General features: G+C 29.5%; 1 protein-coding gene across 1 annotated transcript; it reads left to right on the top strand.

The window, feature by feature from the left end:
• Positions 1–16,316: 16,316 nt before the first annotated feature.
• On the top strand, positions 16,317–23,109 carry LOC8286030 (MLO-like protein 6). Its single transcript, XM_002526326.4, is given in 16 exon segments — positions 16,317–16,947; positions 17,038–17,095; positions 17,212–17,465; positions 17,795–17,878; positions 17,881–17,913; positions 18,466–18,526; positions 19,006–19,094; positions 20,452–20,526; positions 20,767–20,861; positions 20,970–21,019; positions 21,288–21,328; positions 21,536–21,709; positions 21,854–21,889; positions 22,060–22,127; positions 22,211–22,271; positions 22,366–23,109. Coding segments are annotated over 16 exon segments (1,785 nt in total). The 5' UTR covers positions 16,317–16,824; the 3' UTR covers positions 22,849–23,109.

The raw sequence follows: 23,109 nt of genomic DNA, 5'->3' as shown, positions 1-23,109 counted from the left end.
TCTAAATTAACTTGATTTGAGTATTACTTCCATCATGTAGATATCTCAATCTAACATTTCTTGTTTTCAGACTCTTTAAATGAGGACCCGACAAGACTAATGTTTCCATACGTAGGACCATCATTCAGTGTAACACTACACGAAGTTGAAACTTGAATCATCCTGTAATTTTCCCTGAACTCTTTCCATTCCTTGTTAGGTTCATTTCATACTACGCTCGTAGTTGGTAGAACAGTGAGAATCTGCTTTAGAGACCTACAAATCTCAATGTCATATTAATATCAATGAATAGATGTGTAATGGTCCTACTTATGGAACCAAGTATCATTCTCTTTTAATGATTGTTTTCTTTTCTTACGCACGTGTGAATTGAGAAGTTACAACCGGTGGTGGAGCCAAAAATACATTTAAACGGACCAAAGTTTTACAACATAATTTATAAAGAGTAATTTCAATGTACCGGGCTCTATAGTACCATGTAAATTTATAAATATTGATATTATTTTAATTTTAATAATTTATTAATATAATTAAATATGATATTAGTAAACTATATATGGTATTTAATTATTGATTAATTAAATATATAATTTTATTTATTAAAAGGTCTTATCTACTTTTATATTTTGAGATTTACCTATACAATTTTAGCTTGTATAAATAATTAAAAGTTAGATATGGATTCATTGATAATTTAAATTAGCAGAAAAACGTATAAAATTAATAAATTATTTGAAATACTTGTCTATAATTAAAAATAAACTTATAATAGTAGAGTGGCACAATAGTATTCTAGTAAAATCCTAAGCTATTTAATTTTCTTTTAATTGAGCAATTTCCTCCTATTTAAATTTTAGAAAGTATAAATTTTTCCTATTTAAAATATAAAAGGAGTAAACTCTTTGATTTATGGTTTCAGAAAAAATGTTATTTAACTTTGTTAAAATTAGAGTTTATTTGGTCAAATTAAAATAGTTCAATTCTATTTTAAGAAATTCCAACTCTAATGTATTTAGAATAAATACAATTTTATAAAATATACAATAGAAAACTATTTTTTAAATACCTAGGTGGGCCATGGCCCCTCTTGGTTTTCTTAGCTCCACCACTAGTTACAATTATCAAGTTTTAGTCTGATGACCAGAAATTTAGTGTCGGAAATTAAAGTCTCGAGTTCAAGATTTTTTCTTTTTAAATATAATAATTTAATTTATTTATTACTCTACAAAATAATTTCTCTCTCCTTAACATACTACTATATTAATCAGACGAGTGTCTATCTTACAGACCGTTTATTTTAATAATATTAAAATTATAAATTTACCATATAAAGTTGAATATCTTATATTCTATATAGGCGACTTGATAATATAAAAATTGCATCCTACATTCAATGATAAGAATATTATAATAGAACAATATCAAAACATCAAAAGAAAATAATATGCTACATATATAGATATTTAATTTCTCTAATTATTAATTTATTAATTTAAATATAATTAATATACAATTATTAATTAAAACAATTTAAATTAGTTAAATATTATTTGAAACTTTGATGAATAAGTAGTTTGAGATTCATACACATATCGAGTAATAAAATATAAATAAAAAAAGTGCATGAAAAATAATCAAATTTAATTAAAAAATTAAAATATTTTATTTAACTTATTAAAAATATAATAAAATATTATTTCACTTTGAATAGAAGTTTATATATATATATATATGTAATGGAAAAAACTTTATTCATCTTAAAGAAAAAAAAAAAAGCTTCACATGAAAAGTCATAGAAGATCAATACTGTAAGCCTTTTTCATAATTGTTGGAGCATGTAATAATAAAAGAATTAAAATATATTAAATTCATCACAATGCAAGAAAATTTATAAAAAATTAACAAGAAGTGAGAAAGCATGTTGAAATTTAAAGTTCGAACTTGAAATTTTAATTAAACTAAAAAATATTTTTACCATTCCATCTACACGCTTATGAGTGAGAATTTTGTATATAAATTGTTAGCATTGAACATTACACCTATTGCACCCAACATTATATCAAAAAACCCCCATCGAAGCTCAAACTTGCAGTAACCCTATATAGGGGACCATATCATCAATACAAAGCCTTTTCTGAACTCTCTTTTGTTCTCTATGGAAAATCAAGGCACATGGAACATAATTTCAGACTGAATCAACTTGGACCAGCAACTTGTGTATTATACATCTCAACATTAATGTCGAAAAGAGACAATTTCTTATTTTAAAACTATATATGTGCCATTTCAGACTCTTACACATGTAGATGGACCAATGGTAAGCATCACGGATGACTTTGCAGGAAAATTAAGGCTTCATTCTTCTTTCCTGGAAACTTCATCGAAGTTTAGGACATGTAAATGAGTCACATACGAATAGACCAGAAGACAATAATGGTTGACGATCTCTCTTTTAACAAACCACAATTATCTATCTTAATGTTGTAAATGATACAATTGTAAATTGAAATGGATGTGAAAAAGTATTGATACCTTTCTACATGCTTAGAGCACTTTCAATTAGTGGAAAATTAAATGAAATATAATTACTAGAAGATGGTGGGGGCGAACTTTGTCTGTCGCTATTTGATTTTAATTTGTATCTAACGAGTCAAATACTCTTCTAGCAAACTGATAGCAATTGGGATTGTAACATATTAATAGTAAAGGGGATTGTAAACATATTAAATAGAAAACCAAGTCTTTTAATTTAAAGATGTGATTAAATAATATGGAAGTAATTGGTATTTTCATTTATGAGAATTGAAAAAAAAAATTGAATTTAAACTTTCTTATTACTATTCACTGGTATCAGTAAGATATTATTATTTTTATAATGAAAAAAGAGCCTTTATGTCCCATCAAACTCCAACAAAAATGGTGAAAAAGATATTATTATTAAACCCTAAACATTACAATTAAGAAGATAGATGAATTGAAATAACCTCATGTATATAGAAACTTAAGACTAATTTACTTAAGACTAATTTGTTTGGATGGAGGTTTTTAAGATTTTCAAAGGTTTTAGAAAGTTTAGAAATTTTCAATTGCTATTCGGAGAGGAAATATTTTTAAAAATTTTTAAGAATCTTTCAAATCTCAGACCATCAAATCGGTGGATTAAAACAAAAATAAAATTATATTTTTCTTTCTAAAGTTTTACCCCAATTTACTTTATAAAACCTTATCTAACCTACTTTAATTATTACTTCATAAAAAGTCAAGTAGATGGTTCTATGAAGAAATAGAAAAAATAAAGATTAATTAATGTCTCAAAATTGGACTAAGTGTGTGGACTTGCAGTTAAAGCCTCCCCATTCTTTAAATTTATATAAAAAAAACTATATATTCATCCTTAATGTAAGTATTTTGTCATAATTCATCAACTTGGTTTTAGATAATTAAAGGCACGCCAGTACGAGAAGCCATAACTCAAGTTATTTAAGTTAACATGTGCAAGATTTATATCAGTGTCAAAAGTTTCAACACTCAAGTTGTTGGTATAATATGTGGAAACACAAAGGTTTTACAAGAAGACAGATTGGCTTACCAAAAGTTTTTGTTTGAACCTGACCATGACGATCCTCCATTCTGGGAATTTGAAGCTGTAGTAAAGAGACTTTTAGTCAAGCTCCCCAGATTTTCCTGTTGTTGCTATTTCTAGAAAGGAAGACCCATGCAGATTGAATTGCAAATCTTGTCTGTTTAAATTAATGTTTTAGCATGTACCTGAATTGTAAGCCCCTTCCTTTGAGAAACTCATTGTATTTGGATTTGTTTTTTAATGCAAGTTTTTCATATTAGGTTAACGTAAGGTTCTTTTAATGCTTTATTGCTAGTATTGAGTTTATCCACTTGCAATGCATTTAGATTTTGTTAATGAACCATAATAATAAAAAATATTATTTCAAAATTGCATAATCTTTAAATTAAAAATGGCTCGTCCAAATATTTATTTTTTTTTCTAAACAAATTGGCATATTCATGGTCCAAATCTAATTGTATCTAACCCTAACCATAATTTTGCTAGTTATATACAAAATTTTTAGTCAAATTAAACTAATTTAATTGAAAGTGTAAAATAAAATTTAAATACAACTCACAATTTGGTTTTAATTCTACAAAATTCTTAAAGTAAAAATACTTATATCATAATAAAGTAGCAATTCAAAGATACATATCAATACTACAGTTGACAATTTCTTTTTGTTTTTCTCTTCAGCTTTCTTTACTTTTTAATAGTAATCTTAACACCTATATGCAAATAAAGAACTAAAGTATTTAGGATATAGAATTATTGATCCTCTCCTTTTACAACACCTTATTATTTATAATCTTACTTATTCCTCTGTTTTTCATTTTTGTTTATAAACTTTATTAGAGAATCTTAATGTAAGAATATGAAGTAATAATTTCCTAGTATATATGTGAAAAAAGTGTAATTTATTTATTTAATTTATTAATAAATCTTGATTATGATTAGGTTTCGTGCTAGCATGCTTGTCTTTGTACTTTAATGATTGAGAATTCTAATATAGTTAGAGTTTTACCTAATGAGTTATTAATAAATTGAATTAGTTAAATGAAAATTATCTAATCTATATATATATTAATTTCTGAAATCTAATTTTTTTTGACACGTATGCTTAATTTTTGACATATATGATTTTTATTTTGACATGTGAACTTATTTTGACATATGTGATTCAAGCTTATGTGTAATTTTATAATTTTTTCTATTAATTTATTAATTATAAGTTACAATCCTAATTTAATATTATTCTAATCATAAGAAATAACATATTAATAATAAATTAATTTTGTAATTAGATAATAATTAATTTTCTAGATAATTATTTTTAAAAAATATCATATTAATTATATTTTAGTATTATATTAACTAATAAATTAATTTTGTAATTAGATAAAAATTCTAATTATAGAAAATAATACTTTTAAATATTATATTCACTAATAAATTAATATTTTTAATTATATAATAATATATAATTTTAAAAATAATAATAGTTATTATATTAATAGCATTAGTTTATAATATTAGAAGTAATTGAAAAATATTTTTAAAATAATTTTATGTACGGGTAAATGACTAATAAATTTTAAATCCAGAGTCATATTGAAATATAATATTTTTTCTTTTTGAATCATTAACCCGACCTATCATAATATTTATAAAAGTGCGAAGAGAAATGACAGATAACTCTACTAAACCGACCTTATGATTACTATTGTTAAGATTTGTTAATTTAGTCTTTTACTAATCTATATAATTTAATTAGTAAGTAATAAATGATAGTAGTATAAAAATAAAATTTGTATAAAGATAGGATACTAAAATATTGTAACTAATTTTTTTTTATTTCATCATAGGTAATAGAAAGATATTTAATATAAACCATATTAGGGTAAAAAAGAAAGACATGGATTAAATTAAAATAGAATAGTATTAAAAATACATTAAATTTTTTCAATGAAAGGGAATGGTTTTTTTTTTATTCTAAAAAGGGAAGGCATTGAGTTAAAAGAACATTGCACAGAATAACTAAGGTAATGCCACTCCCATGACATCTTGATGCTTAACAGCACTCAAACCATAGACGAGCACGATTTGCTTCTTTATAAGCATGTTGAAATTCAACTCAGTCCCCATAACAATACAATACAACTAGGTAGGAAAATCGGAGAAAGAGAATTGAAACGAGAGCCCAGTCTTGGAAGTGGAACCTGCAATCCCAAGCGGGTAGGGAAATCTGATTAAGTCTATTTTAACAGCAGGTCCTGCTTTTGCTATGGAACTCTTCAAATTCCCCAAGACATTTTGTAACAGGTCGAACAATATTCTTCCTAAGTCTTGGTGGGGTAGCGGTGGAGGTGAGAGTGGTGTTCATTGGGAAAGTTGGAAGAGGTTAACAACATCCAAGTTTAGTGGGGGTTATCGATAGAAAGACTTGGAGCTCCAAAATAAAGCCTCATTAGCCAGATTGGTGTGGAGAGCAGTTAGAGATCCTAGTGCGCTGTGGGTCAGTATTCTTTGGAGAAAGTATTTTCCCCATGATGATATTCTTACTGCTGGCAAGTGTCGAAGGGCATCTTGGGCATGGGACAACCTGTTCCACGGAAGGGAGGTCATATTGAAAGGAATGAGAGTGAACATTAGAGGTGAGGCCAACACTCTCATATGGCAGGATGCATGGGTGCTAGGGATTAAGGATTTCAAAGTTAGTCCTAGATTGACAAATAGGGGTAATGTTTTAGTGGTGAGTGACCTCTTTGTGGAACAACCTAGATCATGGAACGTAAACCTGGTGAATGAACTGTTTTTCATAGAATCGAGAGACGCCATCTTGAGAATTCCGATTGGTCCAAGAAAGATGACGGATAGGCTAGTTTGGCAGCCTGAAGCGAGGCGATAGTACTTTGTTAAAACAGGCTACAAATTGTTATCACAAGATCGGGAAGCTTTACTGTTCGAGAAATAGAGGTTAGTATCTTTACTGGATCACATAATGTACCTATGTTGGACAATTTGGAAGATGAGGAGTTCGATTGTTTTTAACCATGAGGAGCCGAACCCAGTTGATATTGCCTTATCAGCTGGCAGAAGCTACTGGAAGTTAGTTTGGTTAGAAACTCTTTGGGTAATCAAGCTATGAAGGAGTTATCTCAGCCTTCGTTATCAAAGTGGGTTCGCTGCATTTATTAATTGTAGTATTTTTACTTATTGGATTTTAAATTTGTTATTGCTAATAAATATATCAATCAATAAAAATATTATAATTAATAAATAAAACTACATGTCACTGTGTAATTAATTTAGTCTATAGATGACGTGGTAGACTGAATCTATCTAATAATTTCTCTTATTGCCCCTATAATTGGATTGTATCTCCTCCTCCTGAGTTGAGGAGTCTGTTGTATTATGATACCCAAGTCGGTATTCTTATGTAATACAAGTTTATTCTTTGATAAAACAAATACAACTAGGTTATTATTATAAATTTTGTAAATGGACAAATTCAAAATATTATTTTTAATGAGTTTGATAAGTGAAGAGTTGTATAATTTAAAAATTATATAATATACTTGTTATGTATGTTTAATTTAGAAAAGAACTTATTGTAATTAATATATTTATTAAATTTATTTAAATTAATTTTAAAATAAAATCATTGTCTAATTTGAATATTTGTAATATATTATTTATAAATAATTTATAATAGATTAATAAATTTTTAAAACAATAATTTTAATTTTAATAATTTAATTTGAAAGTTTTAAATGTAACGAGTCTCATGCAAATCTAATTTAAACTATAGATATTAAAATATCAAATAAGATGAAGATTTAAAATTATCAAAATCAAATCATGATCTAGAACTATGTAACTATTAAATATATTTTAGAATATTATTTTAATAAAGAGCTCATATTATTGAGGAAACATTTATTATCTTGAAATAGTAATCATGAATTATTATAACGAGTCATTTGTAAATTTTGCAATACATAATCACTAAATCTTGATACTATATTCTATTTAATTCTCATACAAATTTAATTAAATTGTATTATATGGCCATATACATTATATTTCATTTAATTATAAAAATATAATACTTATATACCATCTTTTTTACTTCTTAAATTTAGTATTTAATAATATAATTCTTAAATTTGATAAATATAACGAGCTTTCTACAATATTTAAAATATATATCTTTCATATTAAATAAATAATTTATTTTATTAGGTGAATAATAACGAGACTAGTTATAAAAATATGTTTTTATTATTTAAATAAAAAGACCAATAGTTATACAATGCACTAAAAGAAACTAAATTCAAGTCTATGAGAAAATGTACAATTAGGTAAAATATATTGATACAATCAGAATTGAGTTAAACTTATCAATTATTTAGTATGCGATTATTTAAACTATAATTTGATTATAATAATTAGAGTAACAAAAGAATAAGAAAAAATTAAACATAATTTTAAATTAATAATACTAAAAAGGAAATATAACTCAAGCTATTATAATTTTTGAGGTGTTGATATTGACAATAAATGTTAATAATATCAATAATTGTAAATGAGAATTTTAAGTATATCTCTTCATTTGATAAGGTAATTATTCTGAATTTTAATATTAGTAAAGATTAGTGATATAAAAAATATATATGCTAAATATATATTTATATTTTTAAATTTGTATTGAAAATATTTTTTATATAATATATATATATAGATATATTGAATGAAAATTATAAAAAAATTAAAAAATTAAATAAAAAATTAAAATATTTATTAAATTAAATAAAAAATTAAAATATTAAACTGATTAGATAATAGCGGAAGATATATATACTCACTTCTAAACCTGGAGAATTCACGTGATTTCAATTGTCAAACATTGCAGGTCGGTTGCAGGGAATAAAGAAAAGTCCTTGCAAAAAGAAAAAAAAAAATAAAAAAACAATTGTTTAGGACATGCATGTATGAAAACAAGAAGGTACAAAATATGCGATCAAGCTTATATAAGGCCCCTACTGCATTATATTATATGCATACGATATCATATCAGATTTTCAATTTATACACGTTACCTGATCCTCATACTACATTTCTGCCTGCCTGCCAATCTAATAATTATATCTTTGATAAGACTATCCAAATGCAACACAAACAACGAGAAAAATTAGGTCAAAAATTATTTGTTTGACAGAAATTATATCCTTCTTTGACAGAAATTTTCTTTTTCTTTTTCTATGCCCTAATTTCCCGAATTGGGTCATAACCAACGTACGGTTCGGCTTTAGGTGTGAACAGTCCTTTATACATTTTGCATTGCTCTCGCCATTCTTGATTAATCTCTATTTGAACTGTTTATATATATAATCTTCCATTTTGATGATGATAAGCGGAAATTATGTCATTTTGATGTGTAAAGTATCCATGTAATGATCACAAAATTAAGGAGACTTGAAAAGTAAAGATTGGTTTCAAAATATAGTCAAAATGTTTAATTAAAACGTTATACATAGACGAATGGATCATCATTCAATCTTCAACAATGTGTATTAAACTCTTAATTTTTCATAATACTTCCAGTTTAGGAGTTTGGTCAATGTTAACACAATCATCACTAGTTACGTACGGTGGTTTTTACATTTTGTCACTTGCGCCCTTAATCTTGGTCATGTCTAATTCACTAGATCAACAGCCTTTATAATTTGAGAAATTATTATATGATTATGATCCATTGCATTATTAAAAAAACTCTATAACAAAACTATAAAATTTTATTCTATTTTTTATATTAATCTTACTTCAAAAATTAATTAGAATTAATAAAATGATAGTTAATTTTTAGAGTGGGAATGATATAAAAAATAAAATAAAGTATCATTCTTTTATTAATTAGTTTTTTTAAATAATGCAGTAGTTCAAATTTAAATATTATAAATATTTTTTGGCTCTTTCTCTTCTGTTACCACGGCTCGGTTCTATAATTCTGCTAATACTTTATCTTTTTCATAGCTTAGAGCATTCCAATAGTGCTTTTTATTTTTTATTCTATATTTTACTTTTATTTCTATAAATATTAATAATTTTAATTTTTTTTAATTTTCTTTTTAACTTTTACTAATAGAAATACAAGAATTACAAATATCAATTAAATCAAATAAATAAAAACTTGCAGTGTATTTATTAAATATAGAATAGATGATGAATTTTTACTCTCCATATTTTGTGAACCAAATTAACTATTTACTTTATATTTAAAAAATAAAGAATGCATTGGAGTGTCGTTTTTATAGTATAACTCTTTAAAATAAAGAATCTGACGTATAAAAGAAGTACATTAGAAATATTCTTACTAACTTATTATAGTCGTATACCTAAAATTAAGGATATATTTAGGTGTAAAATTTTAATTAAAAAACATTCACTTGGTACTGTCTTAGAGGACTAGGAGTAACTAAATTCAAACTATACATGTATGCCATGCCAGTCTAATTAAGCTTATGGTTATATACAAAAAATAATTTATAAAATATCTATTCCTTCGATTTTTAGTGGTCGTGTATATTGTATAATGAAATATCGTTTTTAAGTAGGACAATATCTTAATGGTATAGTATAATCTTCTCATGTTATAATGCAGTCAGGCAATGGCATTTAACACCAATTGCATAAAATCATAGGTATCAATCTTCTCATGTTATTATTCTCTTATATGAGAATTGAGAATTGAAAAAGTTTTGTGCTTCAGTTTCTTCCTTTATTATCTATTAATATTAATAGGAGTCTATCATTTTATATAGTGAGAGATATGGATACTAGTGGCAGAGCCATACAAATTGTTTAAGAAATTCCTATTTTCATGATGTTTACGAAATTGCTCTCATTCAAAATTTGATTGTGACCCATTAAAAATTTAATTTTAACAATTTGATCTACTAAATTCTAGTCTAATTATTAGCATGTTGTAAAAGTTTGAGAAAGTCACCATATTTCATGAATATGTTTATAATTGTCAAATATTTCTAGCCTAAAGTTTAACATTTACAAAATATATATGTCATAATACATAGGCCAAATGATGGGAAAAACAGCCACAAACGGTAAATAAATAAATGCGGAATTAATCTCCGTTTGTCTAAACTTTCCCAACTTGAATGAACCCCTGAGGATGCAAACAAATAGGGTGTTCTTAATGCAATTAGAACACACACAATACCACTGCTATGCACCAAGATATTGAGCTAAAACAGTAAGCACACAACAACACAAAGACATCGAAATTTTAGCGTGGAAAATCCATAAACTAGGGAAAAACCACGGGACCATTTTGGCCGCTTAAATCTACTATCATCATCAAAGGAGCAATACAAAGTCTTCTCTAGATAATACTAGAGGCATACAAAATCATCATATCCTTGGAAGTAAGCACATCAAGATGTATGGAATCAAAATAGAGCCAAGATAAGAAATATATCACCAGAAAATTAGCTACTGTCCAGACCAATGAAACCCGACCTCCAGACCTCAAAACCCGATCTCCACCGTCCAAAATATTGGCCCAGATGCTGTGTAGTTGCTGTCCAAAAATCACGACGATCCAACGGTTCAATCTACGGGAAATGGAACTTTTCTACTGCTGTGTATTCTCTTCTCTTCTCCTCTCTCTTTTCTCTTTCTCTGTTATGTGTTTGTTATATACTTCTCCTCTCTTTTCTGTCCTTATATTTTAGATAGTGGCAGACCCGTTTTTTTAATAATATGCTCCCAAAATAGAAAGTCTAAATAAGACTTTAATGGGCTCAATAGTTGGGCTTTCCTCATGGGTCAAAAACAAAGAAAAAAAAAACCCAATTAACATGTATCTTCATATACATGTATCTTCATAGCAAAAGACTTGCTCAATTGTATCTTCAGCTGAGTAATTCTTCCTGCATTCTTGCCAACAATTAACATGTCATCAACATATAATAATAAAATGATGAAATCATCATCACCAAACCTCTGGAAGAAAACACAATGGTCTAAAGTAATCTTTCGGTAATTTTGCTCCCCCATAACTGACTCAAACTTCTTGTAACACTGTCTTGGTGCTTGCTTCAACCCATAAAGACTCTTTTGAAGTCTACACACATAGCCTTCTTTTCCCTTAACCTGAAAACCTTCAGGTTGCTCCATGTAGATTTCTTTATCCAAGTCACCATGAAGAAAAGCTGTTTTGACATCCATCTGTTCAACCTCAAGATCAAGGCTGGCTGCCAAACCAAGAACAACCCGAATAGATCCCATCTTCACGACCGGAGAGAAAATCTCATCAAAATCAATACCCTTTCTCTGACTGAACCCTTTGACCACCAATCTAGCCTTGTACCTAGGTTGTGTGGTGTGCTCTTCAGTCTTCACTTTGTAGACCCACTTGTTCTTCAAAGCTCTCTTGCCTTTAGGCAACTTCACCAACTCAAAAGTATTATTCTCATGTAAGGAATTCATCTCATCTTGCATGGCTTCAACCCACTCCCTTTTGTGCTCATCTTCCATGGCCTCTGCATAACACTCGTGCTCTCCCCATCGTTGAGTAAGACATACTCATTAGGCCGAAAAATGAGTGGAAGGATGACGATCTCTTGTAGACCGCCTAAGTGGGACAAATGGTGGCACGTCCGGTACCGGTATCTCCGAATGAAATTCTTCATCCACCTCTGGCTGTTCGGAGCATCAATATCATCGATCATGTTGTTCATCATTCGAACATCATCGTCAAGAGGTGGTTCTACATGCCGAGGAGGCACCGGATCCAAATCAAGAACATCATCATTATGTTGAGGAACTGTCTCTTTCTTCTCAACATCTTTCGTGGTCCGATCTTCAACAAACACAATATCTCGGCTTCAAATAAGTTTCTTGTGGACAGGGATCATATAATCATAACCAAACTCATCTTGGCCATAACCCAAGAAAACACATGGTTTTGACTTCACATCAAGCTTTGATCTTTCATCTTTAGGAATGTGCACAAAAGCTTTGCATCCAAAGACCCTTAAGTGACCGTAAGAAACATCTTTGCCACTCCAAACCCCCGCCGGTACATCAAAAGATAAAGGAACACAAGGAGTTAGATTAATAACATGTACCGTATTCAAAGCTTCTCCCGAATGAACTTGGCGTACCGCATGTGACAACAAACATCCCGACACGCTCCATCAAAGTTCTGTTCATCCGCTCGCTAATCCGTTCAACTGTGGTGTCTTGGGAGGACTCTTTTGATGTCGAATACCATGATCTCTACAATAAGCATCAAATGGGCCAATGTATTCACCTCCATTATCTGTCCGAATACACTTAAGCTTCTTTCCAGTCTGTCTCTCAATCAAGGCATGAAACTGCTTAAACACTTCAAATACTTGATCTTTAGATTTCAAGGTATAAACCCATACCTTTCTGGAGTGATCATCAATGAATGTGACAAAGTAGGAGCAACCACCAAGGGTCCTAGTCTTCATAGGACCACAAACATCAGAGTGCACCAGATCAAGTATACTCTCCTTCCTGGAAGGAGGATGGCTCTTAAAGGAAACCATGTTCTGTTTATCTGCCAAACAGTGAGAACACTTCTTTAGATGAATATCATGCACACCCGGTAACACATTTCTCTTCAACAAAAGAGATATCCCCTTTTCACTCATGTGACCAAGTCTCTTATGCCATAAATCAGTCATGTCAGTATTCACCACAACATTTACCCTATCCTTGAAGATCTTCGGATGTGTCATGTACAACTTTGAGCATCTTTTACCTCTAGCCACGATCAAAGAACCACGAGTGAGTTTCCATATTCCATTACCAAAGTTGTTGCTGTAACCATCATCATCAAGTAGGCCCACGGAGATCAAATTAAGTCTCATATCTGGAACATGTTTTACATTATGTAAAACCAACTCTATCCCAGTGTCAAACTTCAAACAAATATCTCCGATGCCTGCAATCTTTGATAGTCCATTATTACCCATCCTAACATTACCAAAGTTACCTGGAGTATAAGATGAATAAAATCATACTGTGATGTTACATGACATGTAGCACCACTATCAATAACCCAGCTCGAATCAACATGTGCAATGTTGATCATATCAAGATCAGAACAAATAAGGAACTCATCGGTAGTAGTGTTAACTTCAGCATTGCCATTACCACCCTCATCTTTCTTATGGTTCTTTTGATTGCTGTAATCGCTCTTCTTCTTCTCCTTTTCAATTGCACTGTATTGTGTGCCCTTTTCTACCACAATGATAGCACTCAAAATCAACAAACTTTCCTTTGGATTTACTTCGATGCTTCCCTTTGTTACCTGGACCTCTACTCTGACTTCTCCCCCTGCTTTCTGTAACTAAGACATCAGAATGTGAAGAAGAACTTTGTGACTTTCTTCTCATCTCTTCATTTAAAACACTGCCTTTAGCTAATTCCATGGTGATAATACCATCTACTGCAGAGTTGGACAATGATGTTCTAAAAGTTTCCCATGAGTCCGGTAAAGTGCCTAGGAGCCACAAGCCTTATATCTCATCTTCAAACTTGATACCCATTCCTGCAAGTTGATTTATGATTCCCTAAAAAGAATTCAAATGATCAGTGACAGGAGTTCCATCATGGTATTTCAAGCTCATCATCTGTTTTATTAAGAACAATTTATTGTTTCCGGTCTTTCTAGCATACAACTGTTCAAGCTTGTTCCACAAAGTGCGAGCATGAGTCTCTCCGCTGATATGGTTCAAAACATTATCATCAACCCATTGACGAGTATACCCACAAACCTGTCTATGCAAAATATTCCACTCTGCATCTGTTTTACTCTCAGGTTTATCAGTATTAAACACAGGCAAATAATAATCCTTCACATAAAGTAGGTCTTCCATCTTGCCTTTCCAAATATGATAATTAGAACCATTCAAATTGATCATCATACTTGTGTTAGCTTCCATCATTCAAACAAGTTTAACCCAATACAGAAGAACCAGGTTCTGATACCAATTTGATGGGAAAAACAGCCACAAACGGTAAACAAATAAATGCGGAATTAATCTCCGTTTGTCTAAACTTTCCCAACTTGAATGAACCCCTGAGGATGCAAACAAATAGGGTGTTCTTAATGCAATTAGAACACACACAATACCACTGCTATGCACCAAGATATTGAGCTAAAACAGTAAGCACACAACAACACAAAGACACCGAAATTTTAGCGTGAAAAACCCATAAACTAGGGAAAAACCACGGGACTATTTTGGCCGCTTAAATCCACTATCATCATCAAAGGAGCAATGCAAAGTCTTCTCTAGATAATACTAGAGGCATACAAAATCATCATATCATTGGAAGTAAGCACATCAAGGTGTATGGAATCAAAATAGAGCCAAGATAAGAAATATATCACCAGAAAATTAGCTACTGTCTAGACCAACGAAACCCGACCTCCGGACCTCAAAACCCGATCTCCACCGTCCAAAATATTGGCCCAGATGCTGTGTAGCTGCTGTCCAAAAATCACGACGATCCAACGGTTCAATCTACAGGAAACGAAACTTTTCTGCTGCTGTGTATTCTCTTCTCTTCTCCTCTCTCTTTTCTCTTTCTCTGTTATGTGTTTGTTATATACTTCTCATCTCTTTTCTGTCCTTATATTTTAGATAGTGGCAGACCCGTTTTTTTAATAATATGCTCCCAAAATAGAAAGTCTAAATAAGACTTTAATGGGCTCAATAGTTGGGCTTTCCTCATGGATCAAAAACAAAGAAAAAAAAAAACCAACAGCCAAATTCATATTTATGCCCCTTAATTTTTACCATTTAGTCAGTTTAACACTCCTAATTTTGATATAATCTAATAAATACCTTAACTTTTTTTTTGTGATATTTTAACACTTTTTGATGTGTGTTTTTATTTAATACATCCATGTATATTGTATTGAGGTGTTTAAATATTGTGAAAAAATAAAATTCAAGTGTAATTTAGGTTAAATTAAAAGTATTTAAATATTAAAAAAGAATAAAATTCAAGTGTCTATTATGTCAAACCGAAAATTGAAATGTTAAATTGACTAATCAATACAAATTCAGAGATATAAATATGCTATTATAAGAATTTTTAAAATTAATTAGGACTTTAAAAGTTATTAATTGACTGGGGGCCGTGACAACAATAGTAGTATGTCATATATTTATGAATTTAATTTAATTACTTTTTCAATTAATCAATTTTAGATTTTAATTGAATTTACTCATTTATATTATTTTTAATTAAAATTGATTAAATGAAATAAAATAAATTAAGAATTTAATAACTAAAATGAAAATTCAGTAATGCTGATTAAATTACCCGTCAAAATCTTGGCTTATATGATTCGTTAATTTGTACCAGTCAAGTCAATCAGCACTTCTGAAGCGTTCAAAGAAAGAAAAAAGAATCAGCAATTGTGCATTCTGATGGAGTGGCAATGTAATTAAAAGAAAATATTTATTCATAAAATTTGTTTTGTAATGAAAGCAATTAACAAGCCCAGTTTCTTCCACGTCCACAAATTAATGACAACCAATTAAAAGCTTAATGCGTATATAAATTGATGATAAATATTATATATATAATTTTTATTTTTTTTGGTAAGAATGGCATATATCAAATTTTGCCTACACAAAACACTTAAAATATAAAGGGTTGACTTGACATGAGCAACGAACGGCGATAAAATAATGATCAAGAAAATGGACCCTACTTTTCTATTTTCGATATCATTAGTCAAATTAATCTGTGCCTTTGAATTATTTGATCAAGTCAAGTGATCTCCTGTCAATTTTTTTTTATTTATTTCTTTTCTTTTTCTTTTTTGCCCTTTTTCTCTCTGTTTCTGTAACGCGTTCACAAAGTCAAAGTTTTCCACCTTTGCCCCTCTTATCTTTTCTCTTTTTCCTTTTCTTATTTTTCTTTCTTTCATGCTTCAAATAAATGATTTAATTTTTTGTTTCTTTCCTTAAATTCACCCACTTCCCTTTTCCTATATATCTCCAAACTGAAATGAATTTGCCTACTATACCTCTCTCTCTCTCTCTCTCTTAGTTAATTTTACGTAACTTCATCACTTCTTAGTGGACTCCTTGCACTAGCTCTTCTTGATAATACACAGAAGTGTTTGCTGGGTCTCTTGATCTTTTTCTTTCTGTCAAGAACGGGTAAAAAAGGTTGCTTCCATGGCAGGAGGTGGTGGAGGAAGATCTTTAGAGGAAACGCCAACATGGGCAGTTGCTATAGTTTGTTTTGTTTTAGTTTTAATCTCGATAATCATTGAATACATCATTCATCTTATAGGAAAGGTAAGATAATATATGTACATATATATATATAGTTCATGAATAGTATTTTAAATTAAAAGTCTTGGTATGAATTTTTGCAAAATTTTGCAGTGGTTAAAGAAGAAACACAAGAGAGCCCTTTATGAAGCACTTGAAAAGATCAAATCAGGTTAAAGAAAACAAAAAACAAAAAACAACTACATAATCTTTATGATCTTTTGAAATTTCGAAAACTATATATTAACTTGTTTGTTCTAACATCTTTTTGCTGTTTTTGGTGTGTAGAACTGATGTTATTAGGATTCATATCACTGCTCCTAACGGTGGGACAAGGTGTAATTTCGAAAATATGTATACCAGAAAGTGTTGGATCGACATGGCATCCATGCAGCAAGAAGGAAGAAGAAGAAATAGATAAGTCTGAAGAGACACAAACAAGTGAAGATTATGAAAACCGCAGGAGACTTCTCATGATATCGGATTCCGGCGGACGGTTTCGGCGGTTCTTGGCCGGTGAAACCACAGACCAATGTGGTGAGGTATGCATTTATACATTATTTATATACACACACACGCATATATCTTATCTAAAAATAAATGAATAGAAGATACATTGGAATCAAATTTTGCATAATGTGGAGGTAGAGTGGCACTAAAGAAATTCCCTTTTGCTTTGTATAGAAAAAGAGATGACTATAATCAAATTCAGTGGGCGAACAGTACATAACTATATACATATATAGGAATTTTCTTGAGTGAGAAGTAGAATTTTCTTGGCCAAGAAAATTATTGAAACGTAAGTGGAATTTTCTGGCTTACTAATTTTAATTATGAGTTTCTTTTCTATTTTTCCTTCTGGGGGATGCAGGGTAAAGTCCCGTTTATGTCGTCAGATGGGATTCATCAACTGCATATTTTCATATTCGTGTTGGCCGTCTTCCATGTGCTGTATTGTGTGTTCTCACAATGGCTTTGGGCAGAGCCAAGGTATCATCTTTATTTCCATCCAAATAATATATATATATTAATACTCATTATATGTCATCATTCATTGGAATTATTATTTTTGATTTTATTATCGGGGGAAATATTTTAGAAAATAAATTTTAAATGTACGTGTCGATTAATATGACATGTGAACGCATTCTTATTTTCTGATAAAGTGTATGTAGAACTAGAGTGGAAGTAATTAACATTTTTATAGAAATATATTAATGCTATTTGGGCACATTCATAGTGGATGAGAAATGGTAAGGCATTTGGTGTAGAAAAGGTTATTTTTAAAAATATTTTAAAATTAATAAAAGTATCATTTTTATTGTGTAGATTTTTTTTAAATACTGTTTTTTTTTTAATTTAGTTTTAAAATTTTCCTAGAAAATTTACAATATAATTATGTTTTAGTTATTTTTCAAAAACAACCAAAGAAAAACTATAATTAAAAAAAATAAAAAATATCATATAAATTTAATAAAAAAATATATATATTTTTAATATTTTTCTAATTTTTTCTTCTATTGAATCTGCTATGAATTATAGATGCGACGTTGGAAATCATGGGAAAAGGAAACAAGAACGGCTGAATACCAGTTCTCACACGGTAAGCTATAGGTCTAACCCAATTACTAACTATTTTATAGTCTTACAATCTCATAACTTCAAATTTATGTATTTTTTTTAAATAAAAATGGTATGATTACAAATAGTGCAATAAATAAAATAAATATTTCATCTTGAAAAGAGTTTATTTACTTTGATTAGTCATTATTATTGGATCACTTATTGTTTTGAAATTCGACGGTAAAATGATAAAATTTAAAATTGTTAAGGTCTAATATTATAAGCAGTATAATAATCGTAACAAAGACAATTGAATATTTGCAATTCTGACTTTTTAACGGTAAAATATTTTATTTTTGTGACGATTTATAATTATATATATTTTTACTTAAAATAAAAAAATTAAAAATTATGAAAGAACGAAACAATAGAGTATCTTTATACCTTTTGGCATATATACAGAGATGTGATTATGCTGATGATGTTTAATTATTGCATATGGAAATGTATGTATAACAGATCCAGAAAGATTCAGGTTTGCAAGAGAAACATCATTTGGGAGAAGGCACTTGAGCTTCTGGACCAAGACACCAGTCCTTATTTGGATAGTAAGACCACCTTTTCTAAGAATTTATATATTTTGAAAATGCACAAATTAATTAATTAATTAATTAATTAATAATAGGTCAATAAAGCAACTTAATAAAAAAAAAAAAAACTTTGATTGATTCTTTCTTTTGGTCCTTGCCTTTTAGCTGCGTGTCCACAATCATTGAACCGGTTTTCCTCAATCATTAAAGCCATTAATGTGCCTCAAGAAAAATAGAATTGAAAGACGAAAAATATCTTAGTTTAATTCTTTTTTTTTTTTTCTACACGAGTTTGCATTATTATTAGGCAGAAATTTAACCATGCCAACTTCAAATTGTAGCACTATTCAATCTTAAAACACTTTTTTTTCATATTCTAAGAATAATTTCCTCAAATATACATTAATTAATTAAATATTAATTATATAATATAATTATTTTAATATTAAGATAAAAAAAATTAATTTATTTATTGAAATGTATGGCAAGAGCAGGCAGAAATCACCCAATATAAAGTAGTCAATGCATATGTCAATTTGGTTGATTTCCTCCTTTTACATAACACGAAGGTTACACATGCATGCAAAGTAATTTCCACACTGTGAATCCATAAAATATTGAACAGACCCTAACAGTAATTAAGAAAATAATTCATATTTAGTAAATTAGATTAAAACATGAACTCCTAAATTTTATGGTCTAAAATAAATTTCAAACCTTAATCATATTATAAAAATCTTCTTTTAAATGGATTTAAAAATAAATAAATAAAATAAAGAAAAAAGAAAAATATAGACATGTAATATAATCTCGAAAAACAGAGGCAATGGTAATGGGTCGTTGTCGTTACCGGTAACACAAGAATCAGGTAACGGTCTTAAAATGCTAATCTAGAAAAAGACCGTGGCCGTCCTAAACGACATACACGTAACACAGAATCCTCTGTTTTGAGCTTTTCTGTTCAGATTGTTTTGACTTTTTCAATCCACATTTACTCTCTTTTCCTTTGTCGACTCAAAAGAAATTTAAATCTCACCATCATTTTAATTTATAAATATAAATACCTTATATTATTACTATTCTAAATTTTAATTTACTGTCTCTCCCCTCATTTTTGAATTATTATTACTTTATCTTTTAAGTTTTTTTTTTTTTAATATTGTGCCACCTATAGCACAATATAGTTACCGCTAGGTTAAATTTATTCATGCAACTATAATATTAAATTAATATGTTAATACATTGAAAATTTAATCAAACTTATTTAATAATAAAAATAACTGTTGATATACAAATGAAAATTGTTATTAATATATGGGTTTCGTTTACATTTAACTTCTTTTCAATCTTTCACACGATGACAATGTTCCTGCAGGTTTGTTTCTTTAGGCAATTTGTGAGGTCGGTTCCTAAAGTTGATTATTTGACCTTGAGACATGGTTTTATCATGGTAATTCTTTTACTTTTTCCCTCTTCAGAACTCATTTACATAATTCAAAATTCATACATTTCTTTCTTTTATTTTATTCTTTAGGGGTTTCTTTGTTTTGGGGTTCTTTTATATTTTTTTCTTCTTTTTTTCCAATTGGGTTCTAAATTTTTTGAAGCAGAGAAGTGTTTGCATATATATATATTTTTCTCCAATGGATTATACTAATGGGTTCATATATTTCCTTTGTGTTCATTTTAGGCACATTTGGCACCTCAAAGCCATATGAAATTTGATTTCCAAAAGTATATAAATAGGTCACTGGAAGAGGATTTCAAGGTTGTTGTTGGAATAAGGTTAGTCTTCAATCACTTAGTTTTCATTTGCTTTTATTTTAGATCCCATTTGTATACATTATTATTCTGTTTTATCTAATTATCATTCTTATTTTCTTTTCCATCCAGCCCACCAATCTGGTTCTTTGCTGTCTTTTTCTTACTCTTCAACACTCATGGTAGGTTACTATAGAATTACCCAATAACTCCATTTCTTATTTCTTTTAAGGTGATTTTATAAATTAAAATTCATCTGAAAATTAACATAAAGTCCCTCTTCCTTAAATTAATAATGCTAAATAGAGGGAGAATCAAGCAAATTGTTCTTATTTTCTTTTGCTTCAAAACTAGACATGGAAAAAACATGTCTACATAAAAAGAGAGAATTTTTATGGCTAAATATTGTTTGACCAAGCTCTGATATTTTCTTGACATTTCCATGTACAGGCTGGTATTCTTATCTATGGCTTCCATTTATTCCGCTAATTGTGAGTATAATTCACATGCTCAAACTTAAATTTTGACTTAGATATATATATATATATATATATATATATATATATATATATATATATATATATATATTAGATTAAAATTAATATTTAATTTAATTTTTAATGTAATAAAATATGTATAAATATATATTTTTAAAATTGGTCTTATCAGTAGATCTAATGGTGGATGATGCATGACAGATAATTCTGCTGGTGGGGACAAAGCTACAGGTGATTATAACAAAAATGGCACTTAGAATCCAAGAAAGAGGAGAGGTTGTGAAGGGAGTGCCAGTGGTTCAGCCTGGCGATGACCTCTTTTGGTTCAACCGTCCTCGCCTTATTCTTTACCTTATCAATTTTGTACTGTTTCAGGTAATTTTTCTTTTCTTTTTCTGGATTTCTTAAGTTAAGTTACGTATATAAATGTTAATGCATTGTTTGTCAATAATATGATGGATTTGATTATATGATTTTCCCACGAACTTACGGCCCTGATATTATTTTTGATATTTGCAGAATGCCTTTCAGCTTGCGTTCTTCGCATGGAGTTGGGTAAGCCAGCAAACCCCTTTGAGGCATAGTGTGAATTTAAACTTGTCTATATGAAATTATTTCTTAATTACTTCAATGGGTATAGCATAATCCACGAATTAACATCAGGTGTGGTCTAAATTTTTGAGTGGCACATTATCGACCAAGTTTGTTTTTCCACTTCTTTACAGAAGGAATTTGGGCTAAAATCCTGTTTCCATGAACATTCGGAGGATATAATCATCAGAATTTCAATGGGGTAAGTTTATTTTCTCATTTGCTGAACTAATTACAATTATAATCTTAATAAATTTCATTAACTTGTGGTGATATATTTCTCAGGGTCCTCATACAGATACTTTGCAGCTATGTCACCCTTCCTCTCTATGCCCTTGTGACACAGGTAAATAACAAATATAAACAATCAATAGATGTGCCAATAGGCAACGAATTAATTTTAAAATATTTTGCTTATGTCTTGCTCTGGATATTAACAGATGGGTTCATCAATGAAACCAACAATATTCAACGAAAGAGTAGCCGCAGCTCTAAGAAATTGGCACCACACTGCTAAGAAACACATTAAACAAAACAAAGGGTCCGTGACCCCTATGTCCAGTAGACCCGCCACACCATCTCATCACATGTCCCCGGTGCACCTACTCCGCCACTACCGGAGTGAAATGGATTCCCCTAGACGATCAAACTTTGGTTGGGAAACAGACTCCCCGTCTCCATCTCACCCAGTTTATGGTGATGGTTCGTCATCTCACAACCCAAATCACGGAGATGGTTCGTCATCATTTCGCCATCAAAACCAACAGCAAATCGAATTAGGTTACGTAGATTATGATAAGGATGATAATGAGCCAGGTCCAAGTCAAGTGGCACCAGCTCCTGAACCGGTTAGCACCCAGCATGAAATTAATATTGCGCCGACGTCGAAGGAATTCTCTTTCGATAAGAGACCGAGTATATAAGTAAAGGGGTAGAGCTATTTTCTTGGAGTAAAAAGCCACTTCCACGCATCAAAATACTCTTTGTTGATATGAACAATTTAGATGCGTTGAACTAAATTGCTATACAATTACAAGGGAGGATGAGGCCACAAATTTTGCATCGCCTTGTATATATATATATATTTCTTTTATTTATTTTATTTTATTTTCCTATTTGGAAAATATGGTAGGAACAAATATTAGATATAATGACAAAAATTTCCATTATTTTTTTATTAATTA

Source organism: Ricinus communis, chromosome 8 (assembly GCF_019578655.1).
Source record: "Ricinus communis isolate WT05 ecotype wild-type chromosome 8, ASM1957865v1, whole genome shotgun sequence".
Taxonomy (NCBI): Eukaryota; Viridiplantae; Streptophyta; class Magnoliopsida; order Malpighiales; family Euphorbiaceae; genus Ricinus; species Ricinus communis.
Note: the sequence above shows the minus strand (reverse complement) of the source record. Positions and strands in the feature narration are given on the sequence as shown.